General features: G+C 36.9%; 4 protein-coding genes across 6 annotated transcripts in view; 3 read left to right on the forward strand and 1 right to left on the reverse strand.

The window, feature by feature from the left end:
- LOC132798225 (discoidin domain-containing receptor 2) overlaps positions 1 to 21,317 on the forward strand; it is a 160,300-nt gene that overhangs the window by 116,299 nt on the left and 22,684 nt on the right. The window lies entirely within an intron of this gene.
- Positions 743 to 1,305, reverse strand: LOC132791073 (uncharacterized). The gene has a single exon (XM_060799857.1). It carries the CDS (start codon positions 1,213 to 1,215, stop codon positions 955 to 957), a length of 261 nt encoding a protein of 86 aa, XP_060655840.1. The 5' UTR covers positions 1,216 to 1,305; the 3' UTR covers positions 743 to 954.
- On the forward strand, positions 1,277 to 2,524 carry LOC132791060 (uncharacterized). 2 transcript variants are annotated; one of them, XR_009632859.1, is made up of 2 exons: positions 1,277 to 1,741; positions 2,389 to 2,524. XR_009632859.1 is itself a non-coding variant. In XM_060799849.1 (2 exons), the coding sequence occupies exons 1-2, from the start codon at positions 1,401 to 1,403 to the stop codon at positions 2,444 to 2,446; spliced, it is 288 nt and encodes a 95-aa protein (XP_060655832.1). In that variant the 5' UTR covers positions 1,279 to 1,400; the 3' UTR covers positions 2,447 to 2,524. The 2 variants fall into 2 exon arrangements, 1 of the variants encoding a protein (XP_060655832.1); XM_060799849.1 differs by having other exon boundaries at positions 1,279 to 1,630.
- Positions 14,380 to 15,704, forward strand: LOC132798924 (uncharacterized protein CG1339). Its single transcript, XM_060810957.1, has 2 exons — positions 14,380 to 15,459; positions 15,519 to 15,704. The coding sequence occupies exons 1-2, from the start codon at positions 14,380 to 14,382 to the stop codon at positions 15,702 to 15,704; spliced, it is 1,266 nt and encodes a 421-aa protein (XP_060666940.1).

The raw sequence follows: 21,317 nt of genomic DNA on the forward strand, positions 1-21,317 counted from the left end.
GCCACTTAGACGTTGTCCTTTGACCCGGCCTTTATCCTCCGTGTTTCGCTTGCCCTTCTTTTCCCCTCATCTTGGTTCTCTTTTTTCATTTTTTTGGCAAATATTTTGCGTTTTGGCAAAATGACATCCTTTGGGTGAACACGCGCAGAGCGCCGAAAATTTTTTGCTTGAATTTAGTTTTGTGTGTTTGTGGGCTGTTTTCCTTGGTTTCATTCGTTCATTCGACTGCCTGCTTAGCCGTCGTTTCCTGGGGGAAATTAAAATGTGCTTAGTGAATAATTTGAGTACATTTGGCTACTACAATTCCAACGCCAAAGGGAATATACAGAGCAGCCAAGACACAACATGATGACTAAAATATAAAAAAATGAAATAAATAAGTAAGTAAAGCAAGTATGCCAGGCTCTGAGATATCCAAAAGTTTACATTAAATACACTTGTAAAAATTATTATTTATTTAAGTATTATTATTTAAATATTGTTATAAAAATGTCACCCAGGTATCATAATAAAGAAAGAACAACTTGTGTGCTTCTTTAAATTTATAATATAAATTTCTTTAAAACAATTAGTCCATTCTACTATTTTTCCATAAATAAAAATGCAAAATTGTATCAATAATTTTGTATTTCTTCAAATTTAATTTTAATTAATAGAAAAAAAAATTAGAAAATGTTTAATAATATTTCCGATGTAACATTTTCTGTGAATCAGTTCTTCAAATTGATTTTATACAATGTTATAGACTACATTTTGAGGATTGCTTTCAATATTAAGCACTACATAATCTTATTATTATATAACGCTCACAAATATATATTTTAGTAAATAACTATTATAATTTGGCATATCAACAACATAAAGAAGGTTACATTGTTGAAACCTAAATTTTTCAAGCCAAATACAACTCTTATCTTCACAATATTTGTATTAATTCCTTAAGTTAAAATCTTCTTAATCATGCTTTTGCTTGGAATCTACAAATTGATCTTCTTGTGGAGGTTTAGCTTCAAGTTTCTTAACTGGCTGATCCTCGCCCTGTAATTTAATGCAAATAAGTGATAGAACTCCCATAACGAGGCCAAGAAGTATTCCGATCATGGCGACTGCCACAATAAAAGCCAAGTAGTGCACATCATGTAATAAATAGGCCAAAAAGTCAACAACAGGTTGAGCCACGTAATAGCAAAATATCTCAATAGGATTCAACATCATTTTGTGGCAATGTTTATAATTTCAAATATATTTTTGTAATAACGAGTTTGACATAAATTGACCTCACTACAATCTAGACGAACATGTCAATTTTTGATATATCAAATTCAGTTTGTGTTTATTTCCGAAGAACATAATATAAAACAAATTTCAAAGTTCAAAACGAAGACTGCTCAACAATTACTATGGACTATCAGGAGTATTTCTATAAGCTGACCATATTCCATTCTCGTCTGCAGACCGATTATGGACTGTTGATCAAGGCAGCGACTTGCATTGCCTTTGGCGCAGTTTGCGGATGGATTATGGCTTTATTGGCATGGATACTCTATAAGATAACCATCTACTTGGATGCAGTGCCAGTGGTGAAGTACAATTATCTGGATGATGATTTGGATTTGGAGTCGGAGACTGGGTATGATGCTGACATTGCTGGCCCCTTGAGGCAATTGCAGCCCGAAGATAACGACCGCTAAAAAATGAAGCGTTTTGTCATTGATCTATGAAGTGCTTGATGAATTTCAAGGCGAGTAGCACTCGCCTTTGACTCATCTTGCCTCTTAGACAGTCTCAAGTGGCGGCAGATTTCAACTCGATACACAGTAGCCGCAGAGTCATTAGCAGCGTTTTCGAAATTTTCCCTAGTTTCTTTTTTTCTGCCCTACCAAATGTTGCAGCACTTTAAATTCAATTACTCATACGCCATGTGACACCCGGTGGTCGACGTAGCCACATGAAAGATATATACTTACTCTATTCTGCTCTGCTGGCATGTGTGTTTGCTTTTCACATTGCCACAGGCTCGAAATATTTAATAAACCATATCGTTTCTTTTTTCCGCATCTCCATTTTCTGCTAAATTTTATCAAATTCCTGTTTACGTTGGTTTATGTCTGTGTATCCGCACACGTGTGCATGTGTGTGTGCGTGTGTCTGTGTGCGTCTACTTGTGTGTGTGTGTTGATTTTCTACAAATAGCTTGCAGCTATTTTTCCACAAATTTTATATAAAATATTGGCTGTCTTTTGACGTGGCTGCTGTGCTGGGGATAATGAAGGTCATGACTTGATTTGAAATTAGCCTTAAAGCTTCCTCCACCCATGAGATTGTCGCTTGCCTTGAACACGTTAAACTTTATTGCACAGCAGATTTCTGATGTTTATGTACTTGCAGCAAATTAACTCAAGAAAAGCGCAAGCAACGCAAGAAGAAACACAATCCTTTGGCATAGCTGCGAGATCTCTAACATAAACATAAATACATTTATTTTTGTCGAATAAAACTTTAATTAAATTAAATTGGAATTTAATTTTGCATAGTATATATGCTTCAAATAAGTTATTCATTTGTATTGTTTATTTTCTATGGTACATTTTAAATATATCACTATTTCAATATACCTTGGTATATTTTAGTATTTTTGTGGTACAATGATTTGGTATATTTTACAAATAACACCGTCTTGCTTTACTTTTGTTCAAAATCAGTAGCGGGTATCACACAGTCGAGCATACTCGACTGTATCTTTCTTAATCGTTCTCTATATTCAAATTCAATTAAAAGATTGTCTAAGAACAATAGTTCTTTTCTCGTTTTTCATATTTAATAAAAGGATTATTGAATGGAGAAATATTTCTTTTCAACTTTCTCTATTCTAAATTAATAATAAATTGATTTTTCTTTATTCAAATTCAACTAAATTAATTTCCAACTTTATTATATTAATCAACATTTTACATTTTCTTGCTTTTACTTACAAAATGTGTATTTTTCTGTAATTTTCCATCTTTAATGTGCGTCTTTTAAAAGTACAGTCTCTGAAAATTCTCATTCTCGTCACTCTACCCGCAGTTATTAGCCTACTTTCGACAATTTGGCAACGTCGCAATGTGGCTCCATTGTTACTTAAAAGACCATTGTCTATTCAAAGCACTTGAGAAACGCTTACAGCAGAAGCTCTCAGAAACAGACACAGTGAAGCCTGACGAAGTTGCGACTGCGACTGCGACAACCCCAATTTAAGGCGATGGCGGGGAGGGGGGAGAAAGCGAGTTATAATTGCAAAAATGTTACAATGCAGGCGACTGCGGTAAGAATGAAAGAGAATCTGAAACAGAATAAATGCCATGACAAATGGGTGTAGGACTCGGCGCATTGAAGAGCATTTAAGCGCGGTCCCCCCACCTCACCTCCCTCGCCATAAATTCATTGCTTTTCCCTTACCTAAGACTCAAACCCTTTTTTACGCAACCCGCGTAATTCATTTAGTGGGTAGATGGCGTCGTCGTTGTCGTCGTCGTCGCATGCAAAGCTTAAGTCTTTGGCTCTGCATCGTATCAAAACTGTTTCCAAAAGGGGGTTGCGCATGTTGCCGGCCCAAATGCGCTTAGGGTGTGATGAATGCAATCTCTCTCACTCTCAAACTCTCTAACTCTCATCCCCCCCTCTGCAGTGTCGCCGTCGTTTCGCGGGACTCCAAACAGCTGTCAGCGTGGCAAATTTTCAAAATGCAACTTCCCAAAAAACTTTCCATGCACTTTGACAGACCCTCAGCATAAGCGAGGCGAAGCAAATGCCCCGTAATTGATACATAAATAACAAGAAGTGCTGTCAACAAGCAGACTGGAAGACTGTTAAATACCCTGTAATTTGTATAGTAAGCAATTCATAGAAAACATTTAGCTATAGGGTATTAAAATGTCAACTAACAGACAATCAGACTGGAGTTGTAAACCTTTTGTGGCATGAAGTATGCTCGGCTTGTGGATTCATTAAGGTTTTTCATTTCATTGAAACGCGAGCATTTTAAGGAGCATTTTTCATATGTGAATATGAATATGAATAGAATAACATAGAATGAGTGCATTCATACTTGTGAAAACGAATGTATTTTTTATATATATACACACACGTAATGAGGCAGGAGGCTTAGCACGAATTGGATCGGGGTGCTTCGGGTGGGTTTTTGGGATTATATCTGTATGTGTGACCATATTGTTGCTGTTGTTCCTGTTGTTGGTGTTGTTGTCTAGGCAACGGCTCAGCGCGCTTTTTATACGCTGCAGCAGCGGCAGAGTTGCATTTTCCGGCACTCACATTTCCCACTGGGGAAATGGGAATGGCACTGCCAAGTATTTTACACGGCTCAGATGCTCCTGTCTCTCTCTCTCACTTTCTGAGTCTGTCTGTCTGTGTGTTTGTGTTTTGCCTCTCGTTGTGGAGCATTGAACTTTCTCCTAGCGAGAAATGTTTGTCTGCGGATACGGTTCACTTGCTTTTTGACTTTTCACTTTATTTTTCGGGTATTTTGAGGCAAACAGTCTATGTAATTTGAAGCATTTTTCCTTTTTGCCCAATTGAAATATTTTCCTCTTAAAGATTCGAGGCGAACGGGTAAACTGAATTGAATTTATGTAATGTTGATTGAAGAGATCTTTAATATGTAGAATATTTGATAATGTTGCTGATGCCTGCTGAGGACTGATGATAGCGATAGCTTAGTGCCTAATAGGCACTGCCTATCCACTTGCTAATGCCAAACGGTACCAATCGATAGTCTATCGACTAGCCTCCACCTTTGTTACATCTATGAAAATACAGAAAATATTCAAGTATTTTCTGCTGTTGTCATTTATCTAATACATATTATTATTGAAGTAGCTATTATCTATAATTTTGTCCCACATTATTAACTTTATGCCACACATTTTGTCTCCTTCATCGTTGAGAAGATTGTATAGCAATTGCTTTGGTCATTTCGATTAATTCGCTGGTAATGGCCAGCACATAAATAACGAAAACTCGATTAAACTCGACTCTACCACATCATTATCATCATTGTCATCAACATCAACGGGCTTTCATAGTCATGTGGAACACACAGGACATCAGATTGTTGCGCAGTAGCTCGAGTCAAAAGTTTCATCGTCGCTTTTTCTGGTGCATCGCTTGGCTGCTCTATGGAATTTCACGTTGCTGTCATTTTCTCAAGTTGCGTTACAATGCACAAAACAAGCGACTGGAACAGGTGCAATATCATAAAATAATTGGCAAATTAGTGTTGGCTATCAAATGCTGTTTACTATTGCGACAATGTGCGAGTTATCTGGTCTACGGATTTTACGTTTATATCGAATTATTTCAAGTCGATGAAGCAGCTGGCCAAGAGTTTTTAATCCACTTATTAGTCGATTGCCTAACTGTGTATGTTCTTCGTCGTGCTTTGATATTTTTGCACTGTCGAGAGGATCGAATGATAATTAAACAAATTGTCAACGAGATCATCAGCATCTCTCGCAACATTCAGAATCAGTTTGGCATGATTTATGAATGTGAAATCGGGCTTTTGGCACTCTATATGTTCAAGCTTTATTTGGTTTTGATACTGCTGGATGCAATGTGGCATAAGCATTACTTTCTGTGGGTTAACTTCTTTTACTGGTCGCTCTTGGAGTACTGCATCTTTGCTTACTTCAGCTATCAATTGATTCTACTCAATTGGTATCGCAACTTTGCCTTCTTCTGCCAATCTTTCATCGAGCATCATGCGCAGCAAAATGTTATTTCCCGGGATTATCATCGTCGCTTATTGCAGCTCTTCAAATTGCATTTGCGTGTCAAAAAGTTGCACAAGTGTATTAGCGAAAAGATTGGCTGGCTGCCTACAGCCAACTTCTTGGCCATATTCACAAGCATAGCCAACATGGAACTTCTGCTCGAGTGCATGGCCTATGCTCAGGGAGATATCGAGGATAAAATCTACATCATTGCCGATGGTTGTCTTGGTCCTGCTCTGGTGCCACTTTTGAATGTATTAATTCTTGGCTTGTGCACAGATCGCTTGCGCAGCGAAGAATTGTCACTGCAACAGCAAATTGTCATTATCAATGTGACCTATGTGAGAAAGTCCTTTTCACTCAAACAACAGCTTGACAACGAGGTGAGTTTGCAGTAAATAATATATATTTCTGGAGAGATTCTATTTCGTAATTTCTTTTAGCATATTTCATTGATAGTGCATCAGAAACTGGAGCCTCTAGACAATTTAATCATACTCGGCATTTCCTGTGATAGAGAGTTTGCTTTCGGCTACTTCTTGACTGTCATTTTAACAGCAATATCTTTTCTGCAATATTCCATTTCCTTAACAAAAGATATGGTTGAATGCAAGACACGCAAATAGCAGCAGACTTTTGATAAATCCATGATCTTGTTAATACTAATGAAGCAAAGGAAACTGATGAAATAAAACTACAATAAAATATTATTCAACAGAGAACTTATAATAACTAAAATTATTGAATTAAATTTGTATGTTAAAGTTTACTTATTCTATTTATTTAGTTGATTGAACACTTGATTAGAAAATGAAGAGAAGAAAGAATAGGAAACAGGTCAATTAAAAAAAAAATCCAATTAAATTAAAATATTTTCTACTTCAAGAAAAGAATCTAAGAAACAAAATATACAAATATAAAGCGGAAAATTTCGAGTTTTTATTTCGCTTGATAAATACATAACAAAGTTGTCATAATATTTCACCATGATTTATGACCTTTGAAAACCTTTTTTGAGTTTAAATTGCTATACTTTTGACGTTCAATTTAAATTCAATTTTTTCAATCATTCAGTGTCGCATCACATTTCGTAAATTATCACGAACTAGCCCTGCTAAACTTTTCATAGATTTACGCTCGATGGGAGCAACAGTTCAAACATGCAACAGTCACGTACCAGTTTGACATTTTAGCTTTACCAGACGCACACACACACAGTTACACACAGAGAGAAAGAGAAGACTACGACTAAGAGACTGTGCGAAATATTCAATTTTTGATACATTTTGCTGGTACATTTAAATTTATTTTTACAACCCCCGAGCAAACGTGTTGCGTTCAAGCAAACCTCTTCCCTGCAGGCGATAAAATAATAATCGATTTGACTTTGGTTTCAGTTTGTTTTCCTCTCTCTCACTCTCTCACTCTCTGTCGCGGGCCCACAACTCATCTGAGCGGCGCCCCCAAAAAAGTAGAAGGAAAAAAATGGAGCAGCTCTTGTACTTCCTGTTGGGAATCGATTTTTGTACATTTCCCCAGCCGTAGCCCAAAAAATTTATGCGAATTTGAATTTGATATGGTTAAACTGTTTGCCTAGGCAACTTCAGACTTCAGCCATGCAAATGCTCTGATAACAGGCTGAGGCAGAGACTGAGGCGTCGGCGCTGTACTTGTGGGCGTGTCATTGTACCTAGCTTTGTCGCTTTTTAGTGTAAAATTAATTTGCTATAATTCATCAATGGGGCCCCAGCAAAGGATTATTTTGCATAAAAAATTGTGGCACTTGTCGATTTTGCATAGTCTGTTCTTTTGGGCCCAGCCGCTGATATGAAGTTGTACCCGAGAACGATTCAAGATGGGGGAAGCTGTCTCTCAATGTATGTATGTGTGTGTGGGTTGGTGTGTGTAACTGACGCACTTTATGTTATTTATGGCTGCACATTTATTTTATTGAGTTTAATGTGGGCGCAGTTGTTGCCAGCGCCTTTCCTAAAAAGGTGAAAGGTTTTGGATCTGAGGCATCGACTGAAACGTTTTGCGGCATGTTGAAGAATGGGAACTGGTGGCCCATTGGCGCTTTGTTATGCCTGACTAAGCTCACACTGGTAAATGGTATTAGACTCGCTGGGCTGGGCTGGGCTGTGGATGAATGGGATTCCGAAGATGCCAGGAACACGGTGTTCATAAAATGAATTACGGCTTTTAAATCATTTGAATATTAAATGCAAATAAATTAACCAGTGCGATGACTATTAATTAACATTGATTAACAAACAAAGAAATCAAATTCAGCAGCTCTAACTACTGTTTGCTCAATTGTGGGTTATCAGCTGGAAAATCGTTTGCAGTTTTCATTAACACTTCGATAAACTTGGGCAAACAATTAATGCACTGGAACCGGGCATTAAATGCTATAATAATGTCAATTAGGTGAAATATGTTTTCTAATTTGTCGCCCACAACCCGAAGTGGCCAAAGAAATGCGAAATGCGAAACCGAACTCTACTCTGTGAGCAATCAAAGACAGGCTTCATATGCGTCTGTTTCGTTTCAGCAGAACTAATTAAGCATTCAAAAACGTTTTGGCATAAAGTTTAAATTGTCTGTGGACATGGGTCTGGCTAAGAAAATCCAATAATAAAGCCAAACATAGAACGAGAACGAAGAGAGAGAGAACTGGCGCTTGACGCTCATAAATTATAACAAATTATTAAGCAAGAGTCAAAAAAGTTTGTACCGCACGCGGCAAACAAAGTTTATGCGGTGCGGAGAGGAACACAGGGCTTTGTACAGTGCGTATACGTAATTTGCTGGACGATGTCGTGCTCGTTTTCGTTTCCCGTTGCCATTCCCTTTGTTCTATGCTGTTCGAAATGATTTATTTTTATTATTATTGGCGGTGAATTTTAAATCAAAAAGCGAACAAATGCTGCTGCTGCTGCTGCCCAAAAATTACGAGCGAGCGTCGCCCGAAAAAGTATGCTACAGATTTGTGAGCTGCCTTTCGGTGCCAGCTGCTTTTGTCATTATTAATAACTGTTAATTATTCACCATTATAACTATGCTTGAGAGCACGTTCTTGTTTGCCTTGTCGTCTGTTTACCTCCCCTCCCCTATCCGTCCTCCCCGCCTTCGCTCTGTCTCACTATGTACTTTTTGCCGCTCAAGTAAATTCTCTTTTCATATTGTTTGGCATTACATTTTATGTGCTTCTTAGTTAACGCCTGTTCATCCATCTCACTCTCATTGTGTCGCTTTTTCTTCCACTCTCTCTAGCTCTCCCCCTCTCTTTCTCTCTGTCGCTTTCGCGAACTGACAATCTCTCTGTTTCGCTGCTGGCTATATTTACATATTATTAAAAAGTTTTTCAAGCTCAGACGACGAGCAGAAAACTTTTCTATTTTGCCTTGGCTAAAGTTATTGAAAATTCATGAATAATTGACATTTATTGCAGTTGGCACAAGTGATGGTCGATAATGGACGACCCACACAAAAAAGGGGCGTGGCGGGGGCAGGCGAGACAGAGAGGGCCATGGACTCTGTATGCGTGTGTCTCTGCACATTTACAGACATAAATATTAAAGTAGCTTACGTACTTAATTGTAAATTATGTATTCAATTAGTTATGCCAGGCTGCCTGGCCATGAGATGATGAAGTATTCTGCTGCTGCACTAGATATATACAATAGATGGATGTGAGTTCGGCCATGAGCACTCTTCATTAGCTACTCGCATATATAAATTACTCAAAATTCAATCAAATTTTGATTGTATTCTTATGGCTGCCCCAACTAATAATAGTGTCAGCTGCAAGACAAGTTATGACATGATCTCTCTACTTCTGCAAAAGCACAATTTAACTATAGAGCATTAAAGCAAATCGCCTTGTAATATTACAAATGTGCAATTTAATTAATAAGTAAATTAATTAATAAACAGTCCTTAAGACACTAGCGCTTACTATTTCAAAACAATAAGTTAGCTTTGCTTTATTTTTTTACATTATTCGATAATATTATATCAAGTATTAAGAATTATTTGATTTGCAAAACGATTTTAAGTTAGTCAGTTGCTATAGTTGATATATTTTGCTATATTTTGTACGCTTCAGTATTTTTTTGTACTTTGGTATATTTTGTACTATATGGTATATTTTGTAACGTAACATATTAATATATACGAAATAAGTCTTGGGTATATTTTAGTATTTTTTCAGTATATTAATTTGGTATATTTTTAGAATAATACCGAACTTTTGTGACTCTATTCTAAATGGGTCGAGTTTACTCGACTGCAGCATTCTTACTTGTTAGTATTTTGTATTTACTTGTTAGTTTATAAATATTATTGAAGATTAAATTCTTCGTCTATTTTATATACCCAACACATAATTTTTCAACACTACAGGATATAAAAATTGGCTTTTAATGTCAGCTAAGATAAAACAACATGTCAGCCAAGCTAAAAGCTAAAAAAAATAAATAGATATTTAACTTTAAAGCTCGGCTTGAGGCTACAGCTGCGCTTTGCCGTTGATGTCTGCAGTTTTTGATTAAATGTGGCCCGCAGCGAGTGTGTGTGTGTGTGTGTGTGTGTGTGTGTATGGATCAGGCAGTATATAGACTAGACCTACGCACAGCAGATTGTGTATTATGAAAATGTGGCACATCACTTTGTCCTGCTTTCGCTCTCGGCTTCTCGTTTTGGCTTAATATATATTTTGCCATAAAATAACACCAAAGGGCGCTGTCAGCAGCATAAGCTCAACATTTCCGTTTTTGTTTTAGTTACAACTAACTGTATACTTTGGGATTGGTTAGCATACGATGGATTTGAATGGAATGAGATATGATAGCAGTGCATGTGTGTGTGTGTGTGTGTGTTCAGATGGTAGCACACACTCACATATATCAAAACATTTATGTTGCAACATGTAAACCACATATGTGGATGCTTTCGAGTGCCGACTCTACGCATTTCCAGGCATTTGCATTCAAATGCATTTAATTAAATCAACTAGAACCAACAGGAAAATGCAGCAACAGCATCAGCTCAACTCAACAAATGACCTTCCCTCACACACACACACACACGCTCACACATGCGTACTTAACCCCTTCACACACACACATATATACCCGCTGGCGCTCAATATGAGCCTCATAACATTTAAAACGAAATTTATTTTGTGTAAATTTTGCCAGGTTCGTTAGTTTTAATTGTGTTTAGTTTTCATTTTCAGTACGAGCATGCACAGTGGAGCAAAAGCATAAAGTATTGTTCGTAAAATTATAAATATTTAAAAGCAATGAGTTTTAAGCTGTAAGAAGAATTTATTTAAAATTCGTGACGTCTGAAATTTGTGTTCTCATTTGTTGAAATATATTTCGAAAATAATTATTTTTGTGCTAAAAAAGGAATTATTTTTCTGTATTAGAAAATCACTTATTTAACATTATTTTATATGAATGTTGCACTTTTTATTTTACACGATAATATTCATTTTAATTTAAGATAAACCATTTTGAAATTAAATGTCAAAGTCACTTAAGAAAAATATAATTTTTCTATTAAGATAATTAGAAACAACAACTTTTTGTGACAGTGTCGCTTGCCTTTTGTTTGGTTGGACAAAACATTTTTACCATGCTTACAATTAACTTGGCTAGCAACGTTTTATTTTCTGTATTTGTTGTCTACTCTTGATGCGTTTTTCTGTCAATTTGACAGTTTTGGGATTGCGGTTTTTAAAAACAAGCGAAGCCATTAAATAAAAGCAAAAAGTAAGCGACATAAACTCAGAGCCAACCATCGACCTGGCCTGAATTGTCTGTCCTAGATGTCCTGAATGTCCTGACTGTCGGCCTGCCTGGTTGTCCTGAGGCCAATCCTACTGTCAATTAACAATTGGTTGGAACAGCGTACCCGCATCAAGCTGTCAAAAAGTTAAATGTGAAAAACTCATTCGTATCATTTATTTTATTATCGCTAATTGAAGACAAGGCTGAAGGTAATGGCCAATGGCTTCAGATAAAAGCGCCATTCTCTTCCCTTATTCCTTATACCTTATTCCCTCTGCCGTTCTTTGCTCATTCGAAATCAAATCAAGGCTGAATTGGAAGCACTGATAACTCATCCTTGAGAGAAACCAAAAATAGGTATATCAAAAAAAAACAAGAAAACAAGAACAACGTTGTGTTCAACTTTATTAACACTCGAATGGACTTTCTTTTTGTGGCACTATACATCTTTCAACTCTTTCCATTTCCTCAAGATCTAAGTCAATGGAAGTGAAAGTTTTGAATTCATTTTGTTTCTCTTTTTTTTTGGGCTTACAATTCAAAATTCTGCACGAGTTCACTGATTTAGTTAGGCATAAGAAAGGCTGATTTGAAGAAAAGCCAAATTAAATCAAATGATTCGTCTGTAAAGTTCAAAACAATATTTATTTAAAAAAGAAAGAAATTCTTATCATTTTATTTAAATATTTTCTTAATATTAGAAAAAGTCAAATTCAAATTATTATCTTTAAATATATGCTTAATATTTTATACAGTTAAATTCAAATTGTTATTTTGTGACTTCGACTTTCTGGAAACATCTCAAATAAAGCTTTGAAGCACACCTCCCTCTGCAAAAACATCATAACATCATCAACATACATGCGCTAAATATTATGCGAGTATATTTAATTAATTGAAATGTTTCCTTTGCGGAATAGACTTAGACAGCACCCGCTACTTATGTATGTATGTATATATACATCCATTAAGGGGGGCAGCGAGGCATAATTGTGCCAACATTTAGCATCATTATTTTTGCTTCTTATCTTTGATCTTAATAGTTTACTTTGACAATTTAGCTGGGCCCAATGGTTTCTACGTTTTTGCCGAGGCGGCCAACCCGCAAAGCATTTAATGTGATTAATTAATTTAAAGTCCCTCGAGAATTTTCCGAGAGGTGGAAGGGGGGATGTAGGAGCACAAAGAGAATGCCGAATGTTTGTATAATGTTGCCTAAAATTCACTGCGCAGTTCTCCTCTAATTGCTTTCAATCAAACAAAAGCCTTTCACAAGACTCGTTGACAGTGACACTTGAAAAATATGATACCAAAAAATACGGCACAACAAAATAAAAAACAAGTTAGAAGAAACTAAAGAAATTTTGAGAAATGAACGACCCTTTCAGCTTAGGCAGACCATAGTTCATTGTTTAAATGGAAAAGATGTTTAAAGAGAGGGAAGGGGAGGTGAACCCTTTGGAAAAGTGACACCAGGTGAGCAGCGGTCGCCATTTTTGATGGACATGTCGAGTTGGTACAGTTGCAGAGCAAAACAAAAGGCGAGCGTTGGCGCTGGAATCATTTATCAAGGTGGCAGGCGGCATTTTAACTTAATAAACAATAATCAGGCTGTAATTATATGATGGTAATGGTATAATGAGAGCCCCAGACAATACGTCAACGTCCTTGTTTGGCTTGATAATTGAAAATGTTTGTAATTTTCGCCTGGCTTTCCTTTTTTGTTCTCTTGTTTTCTACACAAACTTTCTACTTTTATCTGTTGCAAAACTTTTGTTGGCCTTTTTTCTCTTTCTCTGCTCCTCTTTCACAGTAGCTACCCAAAGTTTTGCGACAGTTTAGGGATTAGCAGCCCCGAAGTAGGCAACGGCAACGGGAATGGCAACCAAAACAAAAAAAAAATGAGAAAAACTTTCGGGTCATGTCCAAATTTAAGTGCTGAAAATTTTTCTGGATTATGTGGCAGTTGATGAAGTTGTTGCGCGGGGAATTAAATGCCAATGTCTGGATTTTGTTGTTGTTCTTTTGTCTTTTCTTGGCGCATTGCACTAATAGATTTGTCTACAACATATTCAAATAAGTTGATGAACCAATATCGTTAACCTCAAAACACCATGCGTGCGTTGAGCAAACAAAACTTTGCATTACTTCTGACAGCTGCTACACATGAAACTCAAAGCAAACATTAGCTAGCAATTCGAATTCTTGACGTGATGCGAGTTTTGGTGGCACTGTGGTCTACCATAAGATAAATGTTGGGCCCTCTTTAAGTATGTCTATTATTTCTGGCTTGAAGCAAAGTTTTGCTTCTATCGAAAAGTTCACTCGGCAACAGCAAATTGCAATCATAAATGTGATTTGTATTGAAGCAATTCATCAGACATTTCACTTGCCTAATAATGTCTTACAGGAAATTATTCATTTAATACAAGTGCTCAATTAAATTTAATTTCTTTACTATATTTTGGCAATCTAATGAGTAATTTTTCATCTTAAAAGTTCATTGGAATTTCGCAATATTTTAGATTGATAAACTTCATTATTCTTACTACGATACTAAGATTTATTCTTTAACAGTTCTTCTACATATTTGTGGTTGTTTATCTGTAAAGATAAATGGTTTTCCGATAAATTTACATTAACAAAATTGATTTAAATGCCTATTCATGAAATTCACTATAATTTTGTCGCATTTTGTGGCAATTACCTTAGTTGTTTTCAATTAAGATACACTCATAATTATTAATAACCACACTCGCAACTCGACTATAAGAATATTCTTAGTATTTAGTCACTCGATATTCGTCATGTGGAATACAGCGGATATAAGTTTGCTCCGCAGTGGACCTAGTCAGGCAGTTTATCGTTGGATTTTTCAATTAAGTTTCTTAATAATCTATTGGATTTCCAAGTGCTGTCATTTTTTCAAACTGCGCTACAATCCGCAAACTCATCGCGTGGAAGAAACTCAATATCATAAAATAATCTCGAAGCTAATTGTGACTGCCAAATGTTGCTTATTCCTGCGACACATCTTCGATTATATCGTCTTCTTCTTTGTGATCTGGATACATGTATTTATTGTACAGAACTCGGACGGACAGGATTTTATAATCAGCTTGGCAATGGAAGCCATTGCCTTCAATGTACTTCGTCGCATTTTAATGTTTCTACATTGTCAAGATGATCGAGGAATTTTAAAGCGATTACTCAACGAAATTATCTACATTACACGGACTATACAGAAAAAGTTTGGCTTGATATATCACTGTGAAATAAGTCTATTGGGAGTTTACCTATGCAAAGTATACATGACTTATGTTCTTCTTGAATCATTGTGGTATAAACCCTACTTTTTGTGGCCCAACTTTCTGTATTGGGTGCTGCTTGAGTATTGTGAATTTGGTTATTTTATTTATCAATTAATCTTGATCAACTGGTATCGCAACTTTGGCTTCTTTCTACAATCGTTCATTGAACATCATGAGCATGAACATATTATATCACGTTATTACCATCAACGTCTCTTGTGGCTCTTTAAACTCCATTTGAGGATTTGTAAGCTACACAAAAGTGTCAATAAGGAAATCGCTTGGTTGCCATCTGCAATTTATCTGGGAATATTCACTTGCATATTCAACATGGAACTGTTGCTGGAATGCATTGTCTATGCTGACAATGATATCGAAGATAAAGTCTACATCATCGCTGATGGTTGTCTGGGACCTATGCTTGTGCCACTTTTGAATGTGTTAATTCTTGGCTTATGCACAGATCGCTTACGCAACGAAGAGTTGACACTCCAGCAACAAATTGTTATCGTGAATATTATATATTTTCGTAAAGCAAATCATCATGATTATACACTTAAAGGGCTGCACAATGAGGTGAGTTAGAGTCTCAAATTTTGATGGGAAGTTGTCTAAAATAAATGTTTAAATTGTAGTACTGTACTTCATTGATTGTGCACCAGAAAGTGGATCCACTTCAGAATATCATCATATTCCAAATCAACTGTGATCGAGAGTTTTCATTCGACTATCTATTGACTGTGTTGATAACCGCATTGTCTTTCATTCAATACACAGTTGGATCGAATAGAAGTCTTAAGGAGTGCGTCTCACACAAGTAGGATGTTGGATTCTACATTTTTGATTTCGTTATTAATTTATATTTATTTTTTATGAAAATGTATTCCAACTTAAAAGGAGTATACAGCAATGATAATTGCGGAGAGTTGCCTGGAAATATTTTATTGAAATTATTTATTATTTATACATTTATGTTTGGTTACACTTTTATAAAATAAAGCAGCAGATTTCCAGCTTATTACGAATTAGTTTGTGATCTGTGTAAAATTGACACAACAATCATGACTATGTACAGCTAATCTGGATTATCTTGCTAATAACTGAACATATAATACGACTGCCCAGACGATGGCGATGAGTACCGAGTGAAAAGTGGCAAGTAGTAGTATGTTGCAAGTTATCTGCCAAATGGTATGGAAAATGAAGTCCCAAAGCAGCTGATGTGCAAATAATTTTCGGCACATTCCAGACATAAGCCCGAAGCAGTTGCTTTGCCAACGACTTTACAGTTTAGAAGCGCCCCCTTATCCCTTCTACTCTATCCTAGTGGTCTGGAGGGGAAACTTTTCACTAAGATGCTTGTACTTCTATGCGCTTTGGCTGGCCGCTTGCGCAATTTAACTAAAAGCTCAATCAATCATCTCACATAGAAGGCGCCTCCATGGTAATGCTTAATTTCTGCTTATAGTACTTCTCCCTAGTTTTCGCCCTTTCCCCCCGCTTTCCCGTTGCCGTTTGCCTTTGTCAATGTTGTCATAGAGTTTCGTTTGGGCAAGTGCCTCCTCCTTCTCCTCCGCCTCCTCGTCGACTTTGTGCCAAGCACCGTTTCGCCTGAAGAAGTTTTAAGCCGCTTTACAAGACGCTTTTTGAAGTTTATCTCCTCGTTGTCTGCCGGCAACTTGTCTTTGGCCAAAAGACTCTTCTCCACGGCTACCTGGACTGTGGAGCTGTGAAGCTGTGGAGCTTGCATTTAGGCAACGCAGCCAGCAAGCATATTTGCTTAGCTGCAAAAGGGTTGATTATTAGGCACAAACTGCCCCGAAATTGTTGCGGCTAATGCCTACCCAAAGGCGGCTTAGCGATTAAGTCGACAACATGACGAGGCCTTAAAGTAATTGCTTGGAAATGAGCCGAGCTTTTGATCTAATACATGTTGTGCAATTAAAAAGGCAAAACCTCAAAGTGCGCTGTCGTCGTACGTACTTGCGATTGATGAAAGCGTTGTGCAGCCTTAAGATGCCCTAAAGAGCTAGAAGAGCGTGTAAATATAAATTGGAATTTCTTGAAATTGAATCTTTTATTCAACAGTATTTTTTTAAGTACCTCATTTTGTTAAAATGCATTTAAATCATAACATAAAACAGGATGTTTGAATAAACAATTTAAAAAAAAAATTTAATTTCTTTTGTAATTTTGTAATTTAGTATTTATTTAGAAAGAAAAGACAGAATTTTTATTTAGGAAGAAGAGAAAGAATCTTTACTTAGAATGAAAAGAAAGAATATTTTCAAATAAATAAGTAGTAAAATACACAATATTACTAAAAGAGAATAAATTATAATGTGTTTGTTAACTAGGCGATAGCATTCATATTTATAAATGTTTATAATTCTTGATTTACTTTAATATCACAACAAAAAAGGAACGCGAAAGAAACCTTTCCAATAAGTTTAACAATTCTCTTCCACTAAATTTAAGTAATATCTTACGCTGTAGTTCTGCTTTCTTCATAGCTAATATGCCCGAGACTCAAGTCGAGAGAATTATAACACATAAGAACGTCACAATATAAACTTACAGCCCCAAAGGCTGATGCATAGTCGCATCCAAGCACGACAATGACGATGATGAGCGAGAAAAAAAAGAGAAAAAAAACCAAACAAAAAAATAAAATAAAAGAGAATGTGGGCAACGACGACAACGAGAAGAACAACAACCATGAGGAATAACTATATAATTATGTCTGCTTTCTGCAATTATTTCAATTATAAACACAAGCTGTTGCATTTGCCAGCGCGCCACAACAGCAACAACAGCAACAACAACGACAACAACAGCAACAAACAATGAAAAGTTGCGAGTGGCGCATAAAAATCTCATTGCATACTTTACTGCGCTCGCTTCGTCTCTTCTCGCACTTTGTGGAGGGAAGAGGAAAGACGCTTGCATAAAATGAGCACATTAGCCTAAAAGCAGGCAACATAAACTCCGAGAAGGAGAGAGAAAGAGTGCGAGAGAAAGAGCGAGGTGTTGGACTGAAAGCAAAAGAAATAAAAAAAAAAACAAAGACGAGCCCCAGTGCATCGCACTTTTTTCTTGCTCCCTCTTCTGCCACAGCTGCTTTTGCTGCAGCTTGTTGCATATGCATGCCTAGGCGTAATGCGTGTAGTCTGGACAGCAACAACAATGGCATAATTACTATATAAACTGAGCAAGCTTGGCTGACTTTTGACAGTGTCTCTGTTCCAGTCGCTTTTGCAGTCGTCGTCGCAGTTTCAGTCCGAGCCTCTTTCAGTTCTGTGTTTGTATTATTTTTGGCATGTGTCGGGAATTGTTTTTCTGGCTCACGTTTGCAAACAGCAACAGCAACAACAACAACTAGGTAAAACAACTCGAACAACAACAACAACTAGTCCCAGGCTCATAATAAAACTTTTACTATGACAGTAAAATTTTAATGAAATCACTGCAAAACTACAAAACACTTGTGCCAAGGCAAAGCCAGATCCATAGGAATGTCTGGCCGGAGGCAACTTGCAACACAGACTTACGACAACGCCGCACACAGTTTATTATTGTTGTTGTTATTCTTGTTGTTCTTGCGGAACGTGTAAAGTGCACGACCAGGCAATTGAAAACTGAGGACTGAGAACTGAGAACTGAGCACTGCAGGACCAAGAAACATTTACACTGTTTGTCCGACTCACTCTCGGATTGTTTGTTTGCTTGTTGTGGCGATTCGTAACACATTTGCAATATTTATAAAGACCAATAAAAATGTTGAGAGACAAGCAAAGCAACTAAGTGCCTGTAAATTTGCAAGTTTAACTGCAAGTTAATATTGAAATTAGCTTTACGCTAAACTAAACTCATTAGCAAAAGATGCAAAGAATAAGAGAGAATAATAAAATTTAAACTTTATGCAGCGCAAACATTGAAAGATAGGAAAAATACATTTCTTTTTTTTTATATTTAATAATTTATATAATTTTATATTGCTTTAAAAACAGCATCTGCTAACTAGCATAAGCTGTCAATTTTACTATTCCCAAATACTCGTTTATTATTTAAAGCTCAATTTATAGACATTTGCGTAATTTGATGGTCCGCCCCTTGTGAGAGCCCTTTAATGATTGTCATTATGCCACAGGCAGCGTGTTGTGCCTACTGACTGCTGCCTACTGCCTGCTGCCTCTGCCATCGCTTACATAAATCAATTCGGCAGTCCGACCCATCGCCCACCTCAGAAATATAAATCAAATTGCTGCCATAAACCTAACCCAATAATAACAAAAGACACAAAATATGCCGCCCAAAATGATAACCCCATAGAAAAACAGAGAAAAAAAACGAAGAGAAAAAAACACAACGACTCGCTTGAATTAATTTGCATTATTAAATCGGACGCATAAATCGCTGAGCAGTGCACAGCGAAGCAGGCAGCAAATACAATAATGGAATAACAGAAAAAAAAACGGAATGAACAAAAAAAAAACAATATACAATACGATAATTAAAACATCCCCAAGGAGCTTGGAACTAATTGCCGCAGCCCTTTGGCAGTCGTCATCGAGTGTTATAAATAAATAAATGAAAGCCAAACCAAACTGAACCAAACCAAAGTCAACGTCATGCATAAATTACAAGCAAGTGTGGCACTGGCGCCTTAATTTATGCTTTAAAATTTTATATTAATAACGCACACCATGAAAATTGGCTCGCAGAAGAAAGCCAATGAAATGCAGAGCGAGACAGAGAAAGGGAGATTGACAGAAAGCGCAAAAGTGTCAGCGCGAGAGAGAGTGGGAGAGAGAGATGGCGAACAAAAAATTTGTTGCAAACGCACTAATTCAATAATTTATGCACATTTTTTAACACATGAACGCATTCTGGGAGAGTGCAAGGATTCCCGAATTCCGAATCCTTTTTCTGACACTTTTAATTAAAATTAAGCGAAATCACCAAACGTCAATACGCTCGAAGCTCAAATACTCTGTAAAATATTATAGTTGAAATAAGTATTTATCTCGTTTAGCTGCCTGTACTTGGAACCAAAATAAGTGGCTGTTAAGTGCAACGCCGATAATAATAACTTTTGTCTTCGGTATTGAGTATTGTATTTAGAATTTAATTGTGTTCGGTCGTTAGGAAAGAAAGTATGCCCTTAAGTGAACAGTTATTAATGTTATTATTTTTTCTCGCATAACTGCCAGAACCGAAAATGAAAAATATTGACTGTTAAATGAAAAATCTTATAATAAACCATCAGCAAGTAACAGAGAAAGTATTTTCCATACTTTTTTACTTATTATAATACTTAATTACTAAGCGAGAAAGTATGCCACTAAGTGAACTCTGTTAATAATTTGGTTATGCTCATATTACTTTTACTTTGCTTAACGGCCTGAACTACAGTTAAAGTGTTGGCTGTTAAGCAAAAATTCATTAACTAAAGCAAACCGTAACTTAGGTGTTTTCTATATTAATTGCTCTTAGTTCTAGTTTTAATGTGTGACCGTTAAGCAAGAAAGTGTGCCGCTAAATGAATTTTGTTACTAAATGAAGTGTGGCCAATAAGTGAAATCGACATAAAGAGGAACTATCACGATACCTTTAAATTTCATGTCTTTTAGAAAACGGGTGCTGTTAAAGTATTGACAGTTGTGCATGCTCTACTTTATAGGATTACAGGATATGTCTACAGCATGCGAAGCAGAGCAAAAGCAGCATATTGAGAGCGTCACTTTCGGCTTGGCGTGCGTTTCAAATTGAGCGGATTAAGTTTAATTACAATTTTTCGACGCGGGGGAAAATGGGAGGACACACACACAGTCGCATTCAAATACAGTGAGACGGACACGCTCTTCTTTTGTGCATTGCAGTTGTAAGGGTTGTTCCTTTTGTCTGGACGCATAAATGAAAAGTAAACCTTTATGCAACACACGCAGCGGGATGCAATGCAACGCAGCCCAAAACCGCATTCAAAGGCAAAGCGAAGTCTTTCTGCGTCCCCTTCCCCCTTCGACATTCCCCATTTTCACCCCACCCGCACCCCTGAAGCAACCACCAGACAGAAGCATAAGCACAAGACTTGATCTCTGTGTGGAAAATTCGTTGCGCACACGTGTTCCATGGTGTGCTTTTTGGGTTATGGAGATGGAGAATCGAGTTTTTGGACTACTGCAGTGGCCTAACTATGTTATGTTATGGTGTGTGTGTGTGTGTGTTGGGTGCTCCTGTTGCGCTCTGTGTGCTTATAATTGGATTTAGTTGTCGTTAAGTTTGGACTGCTTATTGTTTTGCCGCCGCCCATGCATATGTTTGCTGTCATTATTCGCACCCAAAGGCCAAGCCGACAACGTTGCTACGATGCCAGAGAGCAATCTTCTCCAGCTCTCAGTTGTGACTTCTCTCTATGGCTGTGTGTGTGTGTG

Source organism: Drosophila nasuta, chromosome 2L (genome assembly GCF_023558535.2).
Source record: "Drosophila nasuta strain 15112-1781.00 chromosome 2L, ASM2355853v1, whole genome shotgun sequence".
Taxonomy (NCBI): Eukaryota; Metazoa; Arthropoda; class Insecta; order Diptera; family Drosophilidae; genus Drosophila; species Drosophila nasuta.